Source organism: Cryptotermes secundus, unplaced genomic scaffold (assembly GCF_002891405.2).
Source record: "Cryptotermes secundus unplaced genomic scaffold, Csec_1.0 scaffold167, whole genome shotgun sequence".
NCBI classification, from domain to species: domain Eukaryota; kingdom Metazoa; phylum Arthropoda; class Insecta; order Blattodea; family Kalotermitidae; genus Cryptotermes; species Cryptotermes secundus.
In genome coordinates, this window is record NW_019742553.1 from 1 (window position 1) to 20,959 (window position 20,959).

The 20,959-nt window shown below is 38.2% G+C and overlaps 2 protein-coding genes across 3 annotated transcripts in view; one reads left to right on the forward strand and one right to left on the reverse strand.

Annotated features, from left to right (window-relative positions):
• The first annotated feature begins 1,027 nt into the window (after window positions 1-1,027).
• On the forward strand, window positions 1,028-3,207 carry LOC111873295 (neither inactivation nor afterpotential protein G-like). The gene is made up of 2 exons (XM_023867891.2): window positions 1,028-1,682; window positions 2,744-3,207. The coding sequence occupies exons 1-2, from the start codon at window positions 1,441-1,443 to the stop codon at window positions 2,868-2,870; spliced, it is 369 nt and encodes a 122-aa protein (XP_023723659.2). The 5' UTR covers window positions 1,028-1,440; the 3' UTR covers window positions 2,871-3,207.
• A 5,660-nt stretch (window positions 3,208-8,867) lies between these two features.
• LOC111873299 (dmX-like protein 2) overlaps window positions 8,868-20,959 on the reverse strand; it is a 196,670-nt gene continuing 184,578 nt past the window's right edge. For both annotated transcript variants that reach the window (XM_023867896.2, XM_023867897.2), the window contains exons 54-57: window positions 20,730-20,938; window positions 17,341-17,485; window positions 15,757-15,974; window positions 8,868-12,502 (exon numbers count right to left, since the gene is read on the reverse strand). In XM_023867896.2, the coding sequence (XP_023723664.1) occupies window positions 12,302-12,502; window positions 15,757-15,974; window positions 17,341-17,485; window positions 20,730-20,938 (773 nt within the window). In that variant the 3' untranslated portion in view covers window positions 8,868-12,301. The remainder of the gene's footprint in view (window positions 12,503-15,756; window positions 15,975-17,340; window positions 17,486-20,729; window positions 20,939-20,959) is intronic.

Sequence of the window (20,959 nt, forward strand, 5' to 3'; positions counted from 1 at the left end):
CACACTCGCTCGTAGGCTTGCTCGGAACTATCTTCGGCGATGGCCTCGGTACAACTCGACTCGGCGACTGTTACAGTACAACTATGAACTGTCTTCGGCGATGGCCAGGTTACAACTAACTGGTAGCTGCTGTGCAGTTTCCTTATATAGCCGCAGTGGTGCCTGTTGCATTCCACGTCACAGTAGGAAGTTGATTACGTGTACGTAGCGTTGCGCGTTACGTCACCGCGGAGGGGTGGGAGGGAGCGCTACGTTACCGCCACGCGCCTGTGGCCTGAGTTGCCACGTTGCTGCTGGGTAGGGAGGGGTTCTCCATTGCGCAACATGTTACAATATTATTTATTACAAATATTATGTTTCTGGACATTATCCATCATCCTGTTTTTGTTTAAAAACACAGTGTTTTGGAGACTGGATTCTGTCTCTGACTTCAGGTAAAACCTACTCAGTTTGGCCCAATCGATAGAGTTAGTCCCTATCTCCGGACAACTGTGCCAGCACCAGGATGGGGTATACAAGCCAAACACAGCACAAACTATCTGCGAGAGCTAAGAAAACATGAGGCCTTGCACCAGAGAAGTAGCAGAGTAGAAATCATCATTGGAGAAACAAATTCTCCATATGGCATCAACACACCCACAAATTTTCGCACTTAATCTACACTGGACGGAGTTGTTTTTTTATTTCTGCTGTGATAACGGGAGTCCAGATGGGAGAGGTGTCCAAACTGGGTTGAATGATTGGATTTTCCAGCAGAGACATGTGGGCAGATTCCTCATATTTCCTGTATGTGGTATTTGGTTCAATCTGCAAGACATTCACTTCATTACAACATATTTTATGGCCTTCTTTATACACATTGGGCTCATTTTGATTTTTGAAGCAGACTCTGTATCAGGTTATATGCGTACCTCTAAAGGTCTGCTTGTTCTGCTAATGTAACATCTGCCACAATCACATGGGATGCTGTACACACACTGCTTCATCTGTTGGCCATTTCTAACTGGTCCAGTCTTCATCAATGTCCCGTGAAGTGTGTGTCTAGTTTTGAAAATGGTCCTGGCATGGAAACACTTTACAGTGCATCTGAATTTCTCGGAAATACCATAGGATAATGACAATGCTCTTGTATATTGTATCTGATGAAGGACAATTGCTTCTCAGTGGCTTCATTACAGAGTCAACTGAATAGATTTTACCTGAAGATGGAGACATAATCCAGTCTCTGAAACCTTGCGTTCTTAAATAAAAATGGGACTATAGATAATGTTCAGAAACGTAATATTTGTATTAATGTACCATTGTCAGAAACGTTTAGATCTTATATTCTTCAGTCTTGAAATAAAAAGTGTATAAAATGACAGACTTTTCAGATATCTTTAGCAATACCTACAGAGTTATGCACAGAAGCAACAAAGATAAAATGAAAATCTTAAACCTATGTTCCTTACAGCTGTGAAACTGGCTATACATTTGTCTACAAGTCAACCCTTCCAGCGTCTAGGGGCCAAACTCCACCTCCCTCAGCTGGACGAATGCAAACACTTGGAAGTGGATCCACAAAACCTGGCCTATCTGGAATGCATAATTCGTACTGCAGCTATCACGGGCTATCATCCTGGTGGTACCTGCAAGATGGGAAGTCCTTATGATGACACAGCTGTTGTCGATCCAATGCTGAGGTATTTGTGTGCCTCTTTATCATAGTATGTCGATGAATTTGGGTCCAGAATAGTGAATCCTGAATCAAAACATAACACGGTGAGCATCAGAAACTTTGGCCCCCTTCTCCCAAAAACATACTATCATTTTGTAAAATGATAACTACTCTGTCTCATTCAAAACTTGTTTTCAGAACTATGGATTTCTACTACTGGATGGAGCAATGTTGTGAAACACCACTGTCAACAAAGTAGATATTTACTCATACATCCATGTGACGAAACTGAAAGCACAAGAATTGTCATAACTGATGACTATAAATCCACTACCTTCTTATACTAACCTAAATTTCAGCAGTGGCAATCACTCCACAGTGTATAACATCATTTATCTCCATGATTCAATGCCATTACTGAAACAGTGCACCACACCAATTGTTTTCATTAAAACACATACATTTTATCACTTTTAAATTGCACATAACACCTGAACTGGCACTCAGATAACCTATCAACCACCTGTTTGAGATAGAAGAAAAGTTAAGATTTGGGGTTCTCACGATGGTGACTATGAAAATTATTGAAGAGTTCTTTCTTCTGGGATATAATGCTATGTAATCCATTCAGAATCAACCAACGTTTTGGAGGTACATATCACCTCAATCTTGAGGGTGATGGAGGTGACACGTTCCTTTGAAATGACAGTTGACTTTCAGTGGACAAAATGGCCTTTTATTCCAGAAGATAGAACTCTTCATAAACACTGCTGCAAGAGCCTCATACATGAAATTTATTGTCTTCTGAGATATAACACAATGTAATTTTGGAGTAACTTGTTGCCTCGCTACATGGCATCATATCCAAGAAGACAGCAATCATCTATTTAAAATATAAAGCTGACAAATTTTTAAGTTTTACTTGTGGCTATGCTACATTTATCTTAGAAAAGTAACAGGGGCACACTTTCTCATTCATAATGAATTTAATTAAAACTGAAGCTTCCTGAAATATCAGCATTTAGACATTCATGAAACATACCATTTACTGTTGGTTAAAGTATGCTGTTATATTTGCCATTACAGAGTGCGAGGTGTGCATGGTCTCCGAGTCATGGATGCCAGTATAATGCCAACGCCCATTTCAGGCCATCCTAACTCTCTTCTCATTGCAATGGCAGACAGGGCTGCAGACCTTATCCTACATTACTAACCTTTTTATAGCACAAATTTAGATCTATATAATTTAAGTACAATAAATAAACAGTTAAGACTTAAAAAAATAAAAACCACTAGACCTTGTGTTGTGTGCTTCTTAAGGAAAATACTAAGCAAGCTAGTAAGACAAATTCAGAAAAATTTAGATTGTTTAAATAAACTCCGGCCAGCCAAAGCTTACCACCATTTCAGAAGTCCGGCGTTTGAAGGTTAAATAGCTGAGTAATATCAAGGGTGGCCGGTGGTCTAGAGGTAAGGTCTATGGTTTAGAAGTTATGTGGTTGGAAGACATGACTATTTTTGTGAAAAAAAGAATGTAAGAAATTTGTGCATATAGGAAGTAAGTGGTACTATATGAGGAAGGTGAAGGTAACAAATTTGTATAGATCTGGTGGTACGTGGGAAAGACATTGGCATAGTATTGGGAAGGTACCGGGTTCTAGACCACTGTGTCTTTTGTCAATAGAAATTGAAAAGTGAATAAATAAATACGATTTTTCTGCAGCTATAAACCAAGTCGTATAATATAAGGATGATCGCAGACAGCTATGGCATACATGTTCTGGTGGTCTAGAGGCAAGGCACTGGCGTTGTAAATATAAGGTTCGTGGTTCGAAAATAGAAAAATTTTTGTAATGAGATTTTTACGGAATTATATAGCGAAATGTAACATAAGAGGGAGATCAAAGGTCAAAAATTTCCGTTGCATTGGTGGCCTATTCGTAAAACACCGGCATAGTGAACACGAGTTCGAAGGTTCGAGACCAAGTATAGTTTTGTGATTTAGAAAGTAAGTGAATTGATTTTTCTGGAATTATAACCGAAGATGTAGCTTAAGAGGAAGACAAAACAAATTTCAGTGGTGCTGGTGGTCTAGGGGTAAGACATCAGCTTAGTGTTCAGAAGGTCCCTGGTTCAAAACCAGTAGGATTTTTGTGAAAATAGAAATGGAAAGAAGTTAGGAGATAGGGTAAAGGAGGAGGGAGAGATAGAGGGAGGGACCAGGGTGAGGGAAGATTTTTTGCTTTTTTTTTGCGGCTGCTCATTAAGACACTCACCTAAGCGGGTTTTATTAAAATCCACATGGGATCAAAAAGAAAAAAAATTCGGGACACCTCTGCCCTCCAACCACCCGCCCTTAGTGGTGACTTCAAGTTATTCACTTGAGACCAAGCTAATTCAGTGAGAGTTAAAAGAAAATATTTAAAACTGTAGCACCATCTGTGGACTTAAATCTCAGACTAAGGGGCTGGGAACCACTGATCTGGAACAACTGTAATACTATTAAATTATACTGTACAAGAAAACTGAACTTCAATCTTAGCTTACAAACTTTGTACCGCCTACCACTTTCAAGGGAAAGGCTCAGAACTTAATATACAAACCATAAAGTAGCTGCCTGGGTACAATATTGTGGTTCTTGACATGACAATTTTCTGACTAATGGCTGAGTGACATTAAGCAATGGCTACATGCTTGCCACTCTTGGGACTGAAACTTTGTTACATGTTACCCATCTTTGTATTCTAAAAAAAATAAAAAATTAGTTTTCCAAATAAAATGGTCAGTGACCAACATTTTCAAAAGCAGCTTTGTAATCTGTGCATAAAAATACACTGAAATCACCCACGTTCACATCAATGATAAAATTGATGCTGGAGACCCACACCATTATCAAAGGAAACAATTTATTTTACATAGGTTCACTTCTGAAGAACCCTGGACTTGAGCCTCAAGTATATTAAGGAATGACACTATGACGCCACTCTGCAGTGTGAGTTCCAGGACAAACACAGAATTTGATGTGAGTGAAGAAAAATTTGGAAAAGGACCATTTTACAGTCACTTGGTCATTAATTTAAAACTTGTGGATTCAAACCCTGGAAACTTAGAAGGATGCCATTTCACTTGTAACTCTTCTTGTGTATCATTTGGTAAAAGTAACAGTGAAGCTATCCCTGTAACAGGCCATGAAGGACCATAGGGTTGTGAGACATTGAGGGTCCCACAGTATGTAGACAATCGGCTCAAAGATGGCGGTAAAGTTGTCAGCCTTACACGCCGGCCACACTTTACTCCCCAGGAAAATTATTTTATTAATTCCTGGTACTCATTTCTGTTCGGCCCCAGGGCCATAGTGTCGCTGGAAGGATTAGGTCAACTGAAAAAATCCAATGACCTCATCAGGACTTGAACCCGCGACCTTTCGGCNGTATGTAGACAATTGGCTCAAAGATGGCGGTAACGTTGTCAGCCTTACACGCCGACCGCGCTTTACTCCCCAGGAAAATTATTTTATTAATTCCTGGTACTCATTTCTGTTCGGCCCCAGGGCCATAGTGTCGCTGGAAGGATTAGGTCAACTGAAAAAATCCAATGACCTCATCAGGACTTGAACCCGCGACCTTTCGGCTTGTAGCATAGCCCCTCAACCAACTATGCTACCGCATGCTATACTGTTAATTATGAAGAGAGGACTAAACCCTTTTAATTATAAGTAAAAAATTATTTAGCTATATGTAAGGACTGTGATCCTATTGTAGCCTGCCCTGGGTGATTATGATGATGGAGAATTTGGTGGAATGAAGATTGGCAGGAGAAACCAAAGTACTCCGAGAAAACCCGCCTCAGCGCCACTTTGTCCACCACAAATCCCACTTGATCAGACCCTGAGATCAAACCCGTGCCACTGCAGTGGAAATTTAGCAACTAACTGCTTGAGCTATGGTGCGGCCAAATTTTGAGGGAAGTACTGCTTCAATCTTCAGAGCCTCCTTGCTTGGCTTAGTCCTTGACACTCTGGGATATGATGCCATGTAGTCTGGCAGACATTTATGAACATTTCAGAGGAACATACTGCATCCATCTTCAAGATCAGACAGTAAGCCAAACAAGTGAATACCAAGCACCTGCTTTCTGTCTTGGCTGAATCTTGGACCCTTAAGATTACAGTCACCTGGGATATGATGTTCAGCATTCAGAAGTTTACTGACATTTCAGAATAAACAGTCTCCATTTTCAGGCTTGAAAAGTTCTATTCAGTCAAGTGTATCACATACACCCTCTGAAATATGAAACATGATGTATTTCCTTTGCATTCAGAAGGTCCCTATATCAAATCATTATAAAAGAAAAAGTAAAAAGTAAAGGTATCCTTGTAACAGGCCATGGAATCCCTTAGGGTTGAGAGATGTTGAGGTTCCCACATTTTCTAGAAAATCGGCTCACAGACGGCAGCAAGGTTGTCAGCCCTGAAGAACATTCCAAGAATATTCCTGGTACTCATTTCTGTTAGAGGCTGAGTCGATCCCCTGGGCCATAGTGCGGCTGGAAGGATTAGATCAATTAAAAAATCCAATGACCTCGTCGGGATTTGAACCTGCGACCTTCCGGCTTGTAGCATAGTCCTCAACCAAGTATGCTATCACGTGCCCCCTATCAGATCATTATGCTGGTTTTTATGACTTTCATTCTCTTCCCTACTTCCTTCAGGAAACTGCTGCTGCTGTACCTCAGAAAGGTTGTCATCCTTCCAACCATCTCTGATCCAGTTCTTATAATCCTGTTCATCAGAGCACTAATGAGTTCTGTACTGTGTATGGTGGGGTCATATGTAGAGGAGATTTACAGATGCAGACATTTTTTCTACTCTCAGAATATTCCAGATAACATTCTAAGTGTCCCCGTCTTCCCTAACTAGAATGATTTTTTGACACAAGATACAAACATGAAATTGACACCTGAGGTGATGTGTTGAATAAAAATATAAAGGAAGAAAAAAGATTAACTTCTATACAACTATGGCCATTCCCAACATTAATACAGCTTTGAAACATGGACAATGAAAAAAAAAGTAGAGGCAAAAGATAGAAACAGCAGAAATCAAATTTCCTAAGAATATGGCAGGATACACATTGAAGGATCACATTAAAAATGAATGAAATATGTTTAATTTAAATAGCAGAATTCAGAATAACAGACAATTGGATTCATTGTGCTGCAAGAGTGACACCTGAACACATTCGAAAAGAATTGATGGACAATACACCTCGAGTACCAATGGACACCAAAAGTTACGCTGCAAATTTAACCTATTTTCTATAGGAATGATATGGATCAAGACATCCAAACCTTCTTGTTGTTGATGATGATATCTGTAAATCTCTGCGACTGACAAGATTTAAATTGATTTGATGATAGTATGCTATAATTGGCCTTGCTGGGTTTCTGAGTGTGTCTACTGCCAAAGTATTCCAAACAGAACACAACATACCTGAAACCAGATTTATTTCTGATAACACTGTCTTCCATTCAGAATACCTTGACAACTGACAGAGTTCAGAAACTCTGTCCAAAGGAACAACCTCTTTTACTGCTGCTCTTTCTATAACATCCTAAAACTTTGCCATAGTTTAATCATTAACTGACATCTCCAGTAGGGTAGGTCAGAGCTGTCCAACTAAGAACCAGTAAGAAGCCACTGTAAAAGTTGTCCCTTGTGCTTAATTAATTAAGCACTACACTATGAAGGCATATGGGGAGGTGGGGGTAGATGTATAAATCCACGTTTTCTTGACCTCGGTACTAGCTGTAGGTGAGTGGTCAGCTTCACGCGCCGGCCACTTTACCCTCAGGGAAAGAGCCCCTGGTACCCATTTGATAGGAGGTTGAGCGCACCCCAGAGCCAGTCTGGATGACGTGGAGAAGAGAAAATTCTTGGCCCTGCTGGGACTCAAACTCTGACCCCCTCAGTCCTCCAGCCCAAGCTATTCACTATACCAAATATACTATCCCTACTCCAAGAAGCCACTGCAGGCTGCATAATTAAAAAAATATTCTTTCCAACATACAGACATAAATATCTTCCCTGCAATAATCAGATTTATGAAGCACAAGCACAAAACATTCAAATTAAAAGTTGCCAGGTTGATGATGCTTAAAAATCATCGCTAAAGATCTTCCAGACCATATAAATATTGCATATGTTCTTGGAGTCACGCTGATTCCATACTTTACTAATTTATTTATTAAATTTTGCGTTAAATAAACTGAAAAATTATGTAGAATATTTAGTAAATACTTTTGCTAAAGTTTTCAAGAAGACTTGCCTCCATTTTTAAAGAGAAAACAGTTAATACATGTTTGTGAAATGGGAGAATAATCTCATGGGCTGAAAAGAAAAACAACTGGCAGACCGTATGCTGCTAGTTGGACAGCCATCTGAATCATCATCATCATGTTATGATGAAGCCTTCTGTATTATTCCCTATTTTTCCATAATCACCTTTTTTGTGCCCTTCCTTGCCTACCCTTCTGCATATGTTTCATCACTTCAGTTCCTAATGGCCATTTATCCAAGTTGTGTTTGGACTCTTAAAGGAATCCTACGTCTGTCCATGAGTAATGTAGATCTGTGTCATTAATCACACCACCATTTCTTATAGTGTACTTATATTCAGATTCTATGTAATGTTTTTTATAACATTTTATTAAATTTATATTAATTGATCTTGTATCACCAATCATAAGCTGTCAAACTTTAGAATTTATACCTTATCTATGCACCTGTGTATCTGTAAGATTTATTAATATCTTGTGTAGTATTTTTGTACACATTATATACAAAGATACTAACATACAATATTGATACATGTTACAGACATACAAGTGCATTGATGGGACCATATAGCAAATAGTGAAACTACAAAATGGAAGTACAGCAATTTTCACTAACAATTTGATGATCAGTGTTGGTCGAAATACTCATATGTAGCGTGATGGGGAGAAACATTTAAATAAGTTTTAGAAAGATGTGTTGCATGTTAGATGGTTGAATCAGTGACATGAATAAAGAGTATGTTTTCTGTTCACCTAATGACAGATACAGAGCCCATTTTTTGAAATGTGGTGGTTTAAAGCAAACTGGGATGATGGACAAAGTCCAAGAGAAAAATCAGTGCATCACACGGTCTTTAAGAAATTGCAAACTGAGTTTATGAACACACATATATCATAGTGGGTCTTTATTTAATTGCTGCAGCATCGTACATTCTGGTGTGTTGCGTATATATTTACATCCAGTGTGTATATATATAATTATATCATAATTTCCCACAGACAGTGAAGAACGAGAATGGGAGACGGGAGCTACCAAGTTGAAGGGAGGGGCTGGGACATATTAGGAACATGGAAGATTATATTATTTACTGTGGGAAGGATCTCAAATATGGACAACTAGAGGAAACACCAGAGCACTTGAGGAACAATCTTTGAACACTAAATCAGAATATCATTAAACTAGAATCATAAATATTTCCCTTTCCCATTGCATTAATAACCTCTGAGCCAGAACCAAAATACTAAAGGTTCTCAACTACAAAACAGAAAAACAGCGTCCCTGTTGAACATAAGGTCTTCATTTCAGTTGACATACCTCATTTAAATACACAGTAAATAAGATGGGAACTAACCAAGAGCATTATGTAAATTATTTCATTCTCAGAAGAAAAAAGGGAAACAACAACAGATGAAGGCAGTAGCAGCTTGTTTCATTGAGCACAACTTTGTTTCCTAACTCAACACTGCAGTCAGCCAAATAACATGAACAATGTCTGACATGTTAGCACTTTGCCAGTAAACCACATCACAACCAAAAGTTGAGCTCAATGAACTAATAAACTTTACCACTAAGTACGGGGCAATTTACATTTGGAAAGACACAGAAAATAGTTCCTAACAACTGAGTAATACAGACTTCATATAATTTATATTTTTCAAACTTAGTATTGTCCTCATAAAGTAGTGTGTGTATGAGTGATTTTTATAGAATATTTACAATTTATCAACAACAACATGGTATGACTGCATATGTGGCATCAACTTACTGTTTTGAGTTTAGAACACAGTCAGCAAGTCAGCACTAGTGTACCTCTACAGCACTTAAAATCATTTCACTGTTTGATGCCACAAATGACCAACATCACTCTACACAAACCAGGAAGAGTTAGATATGCAGACTAATTTCAAGTATCCATTCTGCAATATATCTAACATCTGTCTGGGTCATACAAATATATACCACAAATATCAACAAATTTTAGGAAGTGTACCATAATATACATGGTATAACAATATTTTTCAGTACTTTGTTCTGCTAGGTGTGAAGAAACTGCCTCTCTATTGCCCCTCTGTCTATATAACACTGATAATGTATAAAAATACAAGTACTGCAAAAACAAACAGAGTCCAGTTTCTTAATGTAAAATTAATCCAAATATTTTTATAAATTATCAAAGTTATCTCATGATCAGTTTCCATGTGATACTGTTGCCAAAGACTCAAGTAACAATAGTATGCAGCACTCGCTCATCCCTTCCACACGAGTTTTAAATTTCACTCAGTAAAATCAAAGACAAAATTTATAAAAGAAATGGATATGTTCAACATTTGACTTCTCTTTCATTTGTCTTAGAACATAAAGTTGTACTCTAAATATTTACAAATTTACATTATATACTGACAATTTACATTAAGCATGACTTGTTTTTAAAATACTGTAAAACACTTAAAATAAAATCTCTGATAACAACTGTGGGTAATAAATTATTAATGACAACTCTGTGATGATGACTTCTGGTTAAAACATCTCATAGAAACAATGTTAAATGGAAAGAGTCATTTGGAAACTGGACCACAAGAAAATCAATAAAATATCTTATTCACAAAATGATGATAATCATGACTTTGGCACCACTACCACATAAATATCACATTCATACACTGGAATGTTTCAGTCGTCTGCTTGATATTATAATTAGCTAAGCTGAATCCCTGTCTTAAGGCCAAGAGCTGCAGAAGGCCAACACATCATCAGTACAACAAAACTGCTAATTCCAAACGCAGGTAGCCTCCCATTTCATAATACATAGATAAATCTGCACACATTTACAGAAGCATAATGTGCTAAGAGAAGATCAGCAACATAATACAGAAATTGTTCGAGATGAGAAGACTGGATCTCACCGCACCTTCAAGATCACTACAAGTGAAATGAATATTCACAGCACACTGGTAGAGGTTAACTCACTGCTTGTACCTCTCATTTGATTGAGAGTTCAACCCATGGGATTCTTAATTCAATTATGATCATTGCTTGCTAATGCCTGATAAGTTCCTAACATTTCTGATTCAATCACAAGCCAATATACCTACATCATGACCTGACTGAATTTGCCATGGTGTTTCAGCTGCACTTCCAATGGCAGCAGTAAATTCATTGGTTAAACATCAACAATAATTATACCTTTCATACCTGCTGCACTCAAAGTTCGTAACATTCTCTTGTATACATGATGCAATAAGATTATATTATAAATGTATTTTGTGTAGACTAGGCCCTTTCTATAACACATTAATTACAGAACTTTGCTGCAAGACATCTTACATTTACACAAGATACCATACCTCAATCTTATGACTATATATATTCTTCCTCTTTAAATAAACAAGTAAAATTATAATGGGGATTAATAAAAGATTCTAATAATACATTGTGTAATATCTTATTATAACAAGACCTTCCATACTATTACAACCAAGCAAATTTTCCTTTGTATTTTGATTAGATGACTGCGTTATAAAGCATGAGGATTACAACAGATTGTAGAGGATTTGGTGTTCAATGATCATCGCTATTTACGTCACGTTCTCATCATTCTTTAAGGTTTTGCAGATTAAAATAAAAACCAAACGAAACTCATCTAAGGTCACAGTACAAATGCTGCTGTTTAGTATGAAATTTCTTTGAGGGATAACTGAATTCATTCTTTGTAATAACATGTACAACAACCTTCATACCAGAGACAACTATGAACCATATAAGAAGGGTGCTTTGAAATCACCATTAAGGCATATATTATAAGAAAAATATATTTTTAAAGACGCCCAGGAAGCAAAATCAAGATTTCATAACAATGCCATACTGATTCATTCCTCTTGCAAAACACATGCCAAAACGCTGGACTTCAGGTTCCCACATTGGTGGTTATGAAGAGCACTGTCTCCTGGTATGTGACGCTACATAGTTTGATTGAAGCTCACCAACATTTTGAGGTCATGTACTACCTCCATCTTCAGGGTCAAAAAGTAAGCCAAACAAGCAACAAGCAGCTTGCTTGGAAGATGGAGGTAGTATGTTCCTCTGACATGTTGGTGAACTTCTACTAGACTACACAGTATCACATCTCAGAAATCAATACTCTCCACATGCTTAAAATCCAACACATCACTCTACACTGAACAGTTCTCATGCAGCAACAATTCTTACTGTCAAGTCTTAATTAACTCTCAAGAGTAATTGGCTACTATCAGAAAATGGAAGTCTGAATACTTGTAACACTACTAGTATTGCAATGTCAGTATTTTCACCTAGTACAAAGTCTGTACTGCCAAATCTCTTTCGGGTAGCTGTCGCACTTTCATGGATCCATCAGCACCACAGGAGAACAGCCTTGAAGCTGAGTCAACATGAAGCTGTGTCACACCCTGCCCAATATTCTTGAAGAAACTTGAACGGGCATGCTCGCCAGCAAAGGAATACAGAGCCGTGTGAACAGAGAGGCCCCACACCTGTCAACAACAGAATGACTTCCAGTCTTCAGGCTTGTATGTCTCCTTAATCACATCAAATGTTTGTTAATAGCACTTACCATTAATGCTGCTTATGGTTTTATTTCAAGTTTTCACATATGCAGGGATCCACATTGTTATCAATATGAAAAGAGACTCAAATGTAAATAAAACCCAATTCTCTGGAGGAGATAACTGTAATATGACACAGCTCAGTAAATCTTTCAACTACTAACCCTTCCAAGACCAACTTCAAGTCTGTCTAGCGTGTCCAATGGGCCAATTCCTAACATACTTGTTTCTAGACTAATTCTTTTCCCTCACACCAACACTGTTCTCTGAATGTTTAAATTCTGAATGAGTAGTGGCCTATTTACTGAGGAAAACTGTAATGAGTATGGCAAACCTGTTAAAAATCTCTGATCCATATGTTATGCCAATGCTTGAAAACGTGGGAGAAAAATGGTTAAATGGACATTGCCAACAATTTAATATTGATAGATTAAGCAAGCTAGAACATGAGGAATAGTACAGGGTGTTCAATCAAGGAGGAAACTTCACAACACCATTGACCGGGCCCAACATTCCTCACAGATTGCTACTGTAACTGTAACGGCACGTGTTTATCGGTGCTAATGACTCATTTCACTATCAGCAGTAATAGTAGCAATCTGCGAGGAATGTTGGACCGGGTCAGTGGTGTTGCGAAGTTTCCTCTTTAACTGAACGCACTGTATCAGTCATTACAAAATTATGAATAGAACCTATGACATTATGAATTAAAGCAGAATACAAGGAGACCTTATAAAGCTTTCTTGCACAGATTTATAGTCCTGCAGATCTATTACTATTAATAGCACAGTTTTATTTTACTGTTGTGAAGAACTTATTATTAAAGTACAGCTTATGATTAAATGAACTCTGAACCTTGAAGTTTCATGCTGTCACCATGTTTATGACCTATCTCCATACTAAATTTCATGTGCTCACCATCTATGGCTCCTTTGTTATAGTCACAAAACTGAAAAACAAACAATTTTTGCATGGCCACCAATTTATTTTACAATCTTGAAAATAAAACAATAATAACAACAAAAAAGAACTCTAATAAAAGCTGAATACATTACTTCAGGACACTAAATTACATGGTTCTGGCAAAACTCTCACCTCACAAGTTTGGGCAGCTGCCATGTTGTCATTAGAGATTGTAGGAAATTAAAAAGCAAACAATGGCATGTAGTTACTATAGGATTCTGACGATGGTGTATAACACACTGATATATTGGGTTTTCGGACTTTATCCATCGTCCTGGTTTTTAAGATAACAAATAAAAACACGACGTTTCGGAAACTGGATCTGTTTCCGTCCTCAGGTGAAGGAAAACACCTACTCAGTTGGTCCAGTGATTGAGGCTAGCTATTTCTAACGGACCCAACTGAGTAGGTGTTTTCCTTCACCTGAGGACGGAAACAGATCCAGTTTCCGAAACGTCGTGTTTTTATTTGTTATCTTAAAAACCAGGACGATGGATAAAGTCCAAAAACCCAATATATCAAACAATGGCATGTTTTTTAATGGCATAATATTCACACTGAATTCTGTGGAGACTGATCAGCTGGTTCAAAAGTTGATATAAGGGACAGAGAGACAGAACAGTGATCTTATAACCCTTTTTCCCTAAAGGAAAGGAAGTAGGCTAAAATAATAGCACTACATAATTTGTCAGTTTATTTTCTTTCGAGTACCTTTAACCAAACATTTTAGCAGGAATCGTTCTCAAGATATAAATGCTGTTTGCCTATTTTCCTTCATTAACAAGAACAGTTGTAGGAACACCAAGCTATCAGTGTGACTATGGGTCCCCCAATTTCAAATTCTGGAAAATTTTGGTACAGATGTTATGCCATTAGAACCCCTATTAACATCATACTTTCTAATTTCCTACAATTGGTAATACACTAATGTGTCAGGTGGGAGTTGAGACTAGCACCACAGAAGCTATGTTTTGAAATTCAACTTCTGTCAAGGAAATATGTTTGGCGACAAAATAGCGGCTGCCTGAACTCTAATGATGGTTAATGAACCTGGTAGTAGACATATGTCTACATATTATGCATGAAATATTGTTTATAAGTCAACAATTACAAACACAGTGGTAGTGTGAAATTGTGAGGTTATATCTAACAAATTTTATGCAGATCAGTGGTTGAGGGGGGGGTGGCATGATGACATGAGAAAAACGCCAATATTTAATGTCAGATTCAGCTGAAATACCAGATATTTTTAGCTGCATTCAACCCCATTCTGTAAGTGCTCGTCAGAATTATTCATTCAAATACTGTCAATGCCAACTGAAAAACACCAGGTTGAATTTTCATTTTAAAACTTCAAATGTTTTAGGGACACTTTCTGTATGGAACACCAGGGCCCCTACACAATAAATCCCCCCCCCTCTATTTCATATATGAAACAATAGACTAGACAGCCGCCAGATATGGAGGCGTGGAAACCTGCCACATTCTAGTAGACAACAGATAACTCCCACAGCATAACAGGAGCAGGCGATATTCATACATTGCATTTTACAACCTGGCTCTCTGGATACCCACACAAGCACTATCCAATTAGCGCTCATAACTGCAGCTCCATCACCAACTGGTCTGCGTGCAGCCTAGTGGCATAAGTATAAAGATGCGGGCCTCCGACACAGTAGCATCAGTCACAGCTTCGCTCACATCAAGAGGACAGCACTGCACCAAGTCTACTCCACCAGCACTCAGACCAGCCTGCAGTGGCAGGAGATTCACTGGCCAGCCAACCCACCGTGACTAGCAAGGCCCGCCCGCTACTGCAAAAGCTTCCCTTGACCTCTCGCCAGCCCATAATTGCCAGGCCGCTACAAAGAAGACGCAGCTGGACAACCGGCCCTTTTAAGGGCGACGACATTACCGGCATCACTAGACCAGGCTAACCGCTATGAAAGGAGTCTCCACAGCATTATTCTGGCATGCTCCTTGCTCTAAGAGCAATAAGCATTTATTGCTATATTTTTATGTGGTTGTCACAGCAAACACTGACATCTCACAGACTGTAACTGTGAATATAGTGAATACACAACTACAGCCCATATGGGTGGCCCTCCAGTTTGGGGATTAAGTCGGGGCAAACACTACCTCATCATAAAAACTAGAATGTTACAAAATGTCACACGTGGCTCAACTCATCTCACAGTATCCATAAATTCTACTTTTACCTTGATGTCTCCGTCAGCTGAGCCACTCACAAAGAACTCCTCACCAGGGTCAATGGCTAGGCACTTAATGGGAGATTCATGTGCCTGGAATCGATGGCGCAGCTGTCGCTGACGTACATCTACAATGCAGACATCACCCTTCTTACCAGCAGAGATCACCAACTGATGTTGTGGTGCATAAACAAGACTTGATGCTCCCTGGTCGTGGCATGAGAAGGCTGCAACCATTAAACTGCAGTTAGAGCCCAGATTACAAATCATCACTATACCATCACACAAACTTTATCCAGTAGTTTATGCTGGTCACGTGACCAATATATTGTGAACATAACTATATCTTATAGAAATAAAGTTTGTGTCAGGGAATAGAGTGATCACTTATAATTTTTATACAAACAGAATGCAATATTAAAGAAAAACACAGTTATGAGTTAACTTCATGAAGCAGAGTCATTCCTGAGAAGCTAACACTTGCTCAGTCAGTCATGTTCACAAGTCTGCTAGTGATCCTGAGGCAAGTGAATCCAGTACACACCCACACATTCAATTTTTTTTATTCATTTTAATATTATCCTCCCATCTAAGCTATGTCTAAGTGGAAATGTTCTTGATCTGTTTTCACATTTAATCCAATTTAACAAAAAAACCTATTTATTGTTATGTAAAACCCATTGAATGTTTATTTTCTCATATATCAACTTATTGCATTCTTTCTAACAGTTCTTACTCTCTGGTCCTCTACACTCAGAAATTTTCTTTAGCCTTCTGACTGCCAAGCCTCACCACAGGAAATACCTGATAGGAATTCCAAGGCTGCTTGGGGGTGAATGCAACTGCACAGAAAACCCCACAATACTGTTTCATATAATCTTCAAACAACCACAGATACAGACAGCACAAAAGCCTGTTCCTCTAAACATTTGTATATCATGCCTGATGCCATCTACTGAAAGAAATGTTATACTTATCTAATCAGCTCATGGCAAGCAAAGGGCTAAAACCCATAAAGACAGCTAGCAGAGTTTCTTATTATCCAAGGGACTGTTTCTCAGTTAATCAAGAATTACTAATATAATGAAAATTTGAAACCACTTTCATTTAAAAACTTGGTTCTTTATATAAAGGTAAAAGGTAAAGCTATCCCTGTAACAAGCCATGAAGGCATATAGGGTTGTGATATATCAAGGCTCCCACATTTTTCTAGACAGTTGGCTCACAGATGGTAGCGAGGTTGTCAAACTTACACGCTGGCTGCCCTTTACCCCCCAGGAAGATTCCTGGTACTCATTTCTGTTTGATGCTGAGTCAACCCTGGGGCCATAGTGCAGCTGGAAGAGCTATGTCAACTGAAAAATCCAGTGACCTCATTGAGATTTGAACCAATGACCTTCCAGCTTGTAGCATTGTGCCTCAATCAACTATGCTACTGTGTGCCCCTGGTTCTTTATGTATCTGCAGCATTCAAAGATTCAATTTGTAATGACACCTTCACAAGTTAAATTATATATATATAAACTGATAAGCCTAGGGTTTATGACTCTACAAGCATATACCACATACTGGCAGTAAAAAATAAGTATATACCAGTTATAAGAGCTTTCTTCTGAGGCAAAAGTGAATCCCACAATGCAACATTCTTACTCTCCGAACTATGACCAGCTGTGGCAATCATACTGCAAGATCCAAGGAATACGAAGTCACTGGTTACCTTGTTGTGACACTGGTATGTCTGAAATGTGAAAATTCTTGGTCAGTAATGTAACAAGGGAAGAAAAATCATACAATTTCAGCATGTACTGTCTTCTAAAGCACTGAAAGCCATTACCTATCAGCAGAATTGCATACAGCAATTTTTGGTCCATTTCACTAACTCTTTACATAAAGTAATGTCTATGAATATCTTCTAAAGCACTGAAAGCCGTTACCTATCAGCAGAATTGCATACAGCAATTTTTGGTCCATTTCACTAACTCTTTACACAAAGTAATGTCTGTGATATTAATACTGCCATTACTAACATTATCATGATGTGTGTGTGTGTGTGTGTCTATTTGACCATCCATTTGCTGCTCTTCCAGTACTTTTCTGAGCAACCATCCAATTCTCATTAAACTTGGTCCTTGCAATTTCTCTCCACTTCAATATAATTTTAACTTCCTACCATAAACAAAACCAACACACCAGCCAAGTAAACTTCAATGGTGGAAGCACGAAGCATTACAAAAGGTATGTACATCATTTATGCATACTAGAATCTTCAGTTTAATCTTTTGAAAATTAGGTGTGATTTCATACTTCAGAACACATTATAAAACTGTTGATCTCATATATTCAAAGTCTATGTCCTTATATCAAGCTCCAACAGATAAGAATAATTATTTGATTTCTGTCTCTCTGGAACAGGAAGCATCCTTTGTGTGTTAACCTTCAACGTCCAAAGTGCCCCAATCAGACCAGTGATGAGGATGGTCGCCGTGGCCAAAGTCTGGCAGACTCTGACCAGTCTGGCATTTAAACTCCGCTAGTGGAAGCGCACGCAGTCCTAAATATTTATTTTTAAATGTGGTAATTACCAGACAGACTTGAGTAAAGCCCTAGTAGAGGAATTAAAATGATACCTAAGTGAACAACAGCAAAAAGGAATATACGTGTAAGTTACGCCCAAACTCATCAACGAGCCAGTACTTTTATTGCAGATTCTGCAGATTAATGTTAAAAATATATAGCAAAATTCGCTGTACATACCTTTTTTGTTATCTGCTTGATGTATATATAGGCTGAAATAAAACTACAGTATTTGATTTCACTACGAACGCACAGAAAAAAGATCGCACTCTGTATCTCAGCCATGATGTAACTTTCTGTTCACGCTCATAGAAAGGGCAATAATCTCTAGCAGCTATAACGGAAGGTCTTAGCACTGAAGAAGGGTCCCCTCTAGCTTTCTTCTGAATAGCCATTCTTTCATTCTTCTGTCCTTTAGTCAAGAGATTCGAAAATCCGAAGGGTGTAAGCAGTGCTAGCAGAAGGCTAAATGATTTTATTGCTTCCTTCTGTTTTATGGCATCAGGGACTGATAAAATTTGTCAAGTGTTACAAACAGAAACGAATTTATAATGCAGAACAACTCTGTGAAGAACTGGGAAACCATTTTTGCAGTACGCATTGAAATTAAAAGAAAAAATTTAAAACAGAGTATAACTTTTTGTATAAAAATTTTCAAATCCTCCGTTATAATATGAGACACTATGTTCTTTTCTGATACAAACAAAGTTAATTCCATCCATTTATCATAGAAATTGAGGTAGATACAGCATATTTAAACACAATGCTTAAAATTGTTTAAGCGCTCTAACAGGAACGAACATTTAAACACAGAGCAGCAACAGGCATTTAAACGCGCACCAGCAGCGGGCATTTAAATAAACTCCAGCCAGCTCAAGCTTACCACTATTTCAGAAGTCCGGTGTTTAAAGGTTAATACTATACATGAGTTTTGTTTTTCCTGTCAAACACAACAGTATATCAAACAACTCGCTCACATTTCACTGTGCTTAACTGAGTTCATTGGTTGTACAATGTTGCAACATGTTTCGGCTCATGGAGCTATCATCAGGATGCATCCCTTAAAAATTATAAATGCTATTCATGCAAGTAGCATATACACATACATGAACACAAAGCTTAAACTACTGAATTGCAATACAAATATATATTTTAACAGGTAGCGTTTAGAACTGAACCTGACACAAAAATATGCACATACATTAATTTCAATTAAACTATGGAAGGAATCAACCACTCAGAATATTTAGGATATGGTATTTCCATGGGTTCAATACTTTAATAATATTTTAACCTATTAACATATTTTAATATATACATTTTTTAATATTTTAAGACTCTTTAAGTTTTAAGTATTTAATACATTTTTAAAGCGGTATAAAAACACAACCACTTAACCTGTGTACTTAATCAGGTATTGCCTGATGATGGCTCCATGAGCCAGAACATGATATGACACTGTCAACCAATAAACTCAGTTACGCAAAGTGAAATGTGAGTTGTTTGTTATAATATTGTGTTTGACAGGAAAAACAAAACTCATGCACAGGATGTGTGATACTGCTTAACAGCTGCGTAACCAGTCACAACTTAAGGGTGCAGAACAGAATATAAGCCAAACCACAGATATAAATTTGCTTTCGGTATATATTAATGGTCACCTTTACTAAAAGACTTTATGCCTTTAAATATTACAAGCAAAGATTAAATTAAAAAGTAGAACAAGCAATCTTAAGGTGCCGTCTTCTGAACTGTGACACGTGTAGTCTAGCAAGTGGTTACCAGCAGTTTGGAGGAATATGCTGCCTCCATCTTCAGGGTAGAAAAGTCACATCTACACTGAAGACAGAGGCAACAACTGTACTTTGAAACACTGGTAGTCACCAGCAGCTGTTGAGGTCACTGTCTTCTGGCATGTGGCACCATGCAGTAGCAGTTTAAGAATGTTTCTGAGGAACATGATGTCTCCAACTTGAACCCTCAGGATGGAAGTGGCACTGTCCTCCAAAACCTCAGTAAACTTCTAGCAGATACATCATGTCACACCCCAGAAGACAACAATCTTTACAGCTCTAGAAAATTACCATCTTTTGGGATATATGTCATGTAGTCCTGTAAGAATTTGTTATGTATCAGAGGAATATGCTGCACTCAGTTCCTTCACTGGAGACAGCGTCAACATGGTCCTCTGAAACATCAGTAAATTTCTAGCAGGCTACACTGGATCACAACCCAAACAAACAGTAATAATCACAGTCACCGCCATCAGAATCTCCGATATCACCTACACAACTGAGAAGACCATAATCTAAACCTTCCACAACAGCTTGAAAATCTAAAATCTCATAAAATTATGGCCTCTCCTTGCAGGCAGAAGTCAAGTTTGGAATATGTAATGTACAACTTACGAAAAAGGGACGGCTGGCATTGCTTGCTAAACCAACTTGCCACAGACTGAGGTTGCCATCGCCATCAGCAACACCAAATTTGTTGCCATGTTCACTGAATCGAACCCTCGTTACTTTAGCAAATGTTCCAGGTGGTCGAGGGACAGAAACAGCCTGAATGTGGCCCCATTCCCACATCTGTACTGAACCATCCTGAGAACCTGTCAGGTCTGAAACAAAACAACCAGTAC